The sequence below is a fragment of the Macadamia integrifolia genome, chromosome 10 (genome assembly GCF_013358625.1).
Source record: "Macadamia integrifolia cultivar HAES 741 chromosome 10, SCU_Mint_v3, whole genome shotgun sequence".
In the NCBI taxonomy this organism is placed as follows: domain Eukaryota; kingdom Viridiplantae; phylum Streptophyta; class Magnoliopsida; order Proteales; family Proteaceae; genus Macadamia; species Macadamia integrifolia.
The window spans coordinates 26756390-26759392 of record NC_056566.1 but is presented as its reverse complement, the minus strand read 5'-3'; the positions used below and the strand labels follow the sequence as shown (position 1 = coordinate 26759392).

At 38.0% G+C, this 3003-nt stretch overlaps 1 protein-coding gene across 1 annotated transcript in view; it reads left to right on the top strand.

Moving 5' to 3' along the window:
• Positions 1-2248, top strand: part of LOC122092340 (ABC transporter C family member 3-like) — a 23138-nt gene extending 20890 nt beyond the window's left edge. The window contains exon 14 of the mRNA XM_042662655.1: positions 1725-2248. Coding sequence (XP_042518589.1) covers positions 1725-2248 — 524 coding nt within the window. The remainder of the gene's footprint in view (positions 1-1724) is intronic.
• The last annotated feature ends 755 nt before the right edge of the window (positions 2249-3003 follow it).

Sequence of the window (3003 nt, the reverse complement as noted above, 5' to 3'; positions counted from 1 at the left end):
ACTCTAAACCATGCAAAGAAGATGACATATTTGCAAGAATGCCATTTTATAGAAAATGACACTGAATATGATTAAAAAAAAAAAAAAATCCAATGGTAGAGACTTGGGACCATTGTTCAAAGAAATAAAATTTTCAATATTTTAAAAAAATAAATGTTTGTAATCATTACCTCATGATCTGATGTAATACATTACTTAATTTTTTTAATTACATTTAATAATGATATATTTTACATGTAACTTTTATTTTACATATCATAGCAAAGGTTTTGGATGTAAAGTAAAATAAAATTTTATAATAAAATATGAAGTGATTAAAAATTATTATTAAAATCATATGTGACAATGATTACATATAATTTTTTTTTAATATAAAAATTCAATATTATTTCTATCTATTCAATGGTTGGGAGTTGGGAGTTGGGACTGCCCATGTCAATCATTCACATGGTCAAAATGTGAGTTTTTCTTCCTCCCTCTACAAGTTTGGGTGGCACATGAGTCCAAAATTAAGTCCACGGAACATAATATATTCTATTATGAGTTGCCATATAATATACTGTGTTATGCGTGTGGGTTATTGCCAATAGAAAAAGACAATGATCATTATTATCCTTTATCTTATTTTAAAAAAAATGACATGGATAAAAATGAATTTTTCAGATTAATTTGAAAACATATCATTAAATGCATTTAAAGACCATTAGAAGAGATAACAATATAATTTCACTCACTTTATTTCTGTCTTTTTCCGGTCTTCTACGGTTTTGGGACTTGCCCCAACCCCATCCACTCCAAGATACAATAACACCTTTCTTTGCGAGACCGTTGATTTAATTTTATTACATCTTAGCCATTGATTTTTTTTATATATTTTTTATTTTATTTTATTTTTTATCACTGTTAACCTTCCGGTTTGCATCTTCAAGGATCAGAGGTGAAGGGCAGCCCCAAGTCCTGTTGCCCCCCTCATGTTGAACTCGGTTCCATCCCCACTTCAAAGGGAGGAGGGGTGCGATGGAAGGCTAGGGGTTGGGTGGGTTGTTGTTTAAAGTAAATGTAAATTAGCAATATTAGACTTATATCAAATCATAGAGATGTTGAGGGCAGCCGATATGATGCGTCCGCCTCACATTGGGGACGTCCTTTCTAGAGATGCTGACAGCAGAACAAATTGTAGATTTAATTAGTGCCTTCTCTTTCCTCCTGCTGATGGCAATGTCAAAGGTGGGTGGTTTCATGTTTGTTTGTTGTTTGGTTGTTTATGTTTCTTTCCTCTTTTGATTTTATGAAATAAATTTTAACAAAAAAAAAAAAGAGACTTATATCAAAAAGTAAAAACAATTTTGATGGATCAAGTTCGATCCTGATCCACATACATGGAATCCAGCATGTCTCGTACGAGAATCTGATTCGCACTTCAAACAATAAACTACATCTACTAAATAATAAATAATTAGTTAATGTTTTGGTCCATACAACTTCTAAGATGAAACAAATAGTCCGTAACACCGTCAAAATGAGGACGATGAGTGCAGCAAGGAATGAAAAGAATGCCCATGGAGTGTTGAAATAGTTCTGCTTTAAACTTGCCATCCGTTTGTTACATTGTTTATTGTGATGGTTCTCCACATACTCGATAACAATAAAGAAACAAGCATCCTAGATCACTACCTATCTTTTCCATTTTCCTCTAAGCATTCATGGTTGATTTGTGTTTATAGGGACTAGAAGGATGTTGTCCAATTCTCAAGTTCTTACAGCCTTGGAGACAAACTATCAGGGAATCACAAAGGAAACTTGGGAAGAAGAATTCATCAATGGCAGGGTGGATTTAGAGAAAATGGATTATTCAGGAAAAGGACCCAATATTAGAAAAGAGGCTGAAGAGAGGATGGTGCCTGTGAGAGATTCGACGAAGGGGTGGCCACCTGACTGTGGAAAGCAACCTCTGATTATTGAGTATCTCCGACCTAGAACTGCACCAGTGGAGATTGGAGTAGGAGAGGGTCAGCCTAAGGAGATCAATGGAGGACATAAGGAGAGGATTTCTGATGATCCGAGCAACCATAGACCTGCTGAGAAGAGGTCCTACTCTACGGTGGTAGGGAAGGCGATTCCAAATGTTGGGCAACTTCCTGAGCCGATCCATGCTGGATTGCTCACAAAAATAATTATTCCCCAAGACGCGTACGAGGAGAGGCTCCTGAGGTTCAGATTCACTTTGATTGGAAGGGTTATTTTTTAGATTCATCTCTCTTGATAATATTAGAAAAGAGGTTGAGAAATCATGGAATCTCAAAGGCAATGTCAGAATGGCGCCCATGGGGAAGGGGTACATCCTGTTTCAATTCGACACTGAGGTGGATATGGCATCAATGTGGAGAAGGAGTTTGACGAAGGTCGGAGGGCAGATTATTAGATTTCAACCATGGAGGCCTGATTTTGACGTCCATGCCAACAACCCCTCTACCAAACTCGTGTGGATCAGGTTTTCGGACCTAGCCCTTGAGTATTGGCATGAGAGGATTATTTTGACCATGGCTAAGGTGGCAGGAAGGCCGGTAGCTTTGGATAAGCGTACACCTTTAGCCGCGATGGACACTTATACACGCGTTCAAGTTGAGATTGAGATTGGTGCTAAATGCCTTGAAGATTTTTAGGTTGTAAGGATACAACTAGGCATAGGCAAGGCCTTCTGGTTCAAGCAAAGAATTATATATGAGGATGGTATGAAGCGTTGTGGATTTTGCAGAAAATATGGGCACACTGTACATGAGTGCAGGACGAAAAAATCTGCTGATGAACACAAAGCACGGCAGCAGCATGGATCAATACCAGGGACGGTTTACCCTGAGAACGCTGGTGGTGGACGGCAAGGTGAAGGAGCTCCGGTGAGATCGCAAGGCAGAGATCTCTCCCAATCGCCTATTAGGTTTCCTTCCTTATTTGGGAATCAAATCAGGGAGGAGATTGATCAAGATTGGGATTCTAATTAGGCTA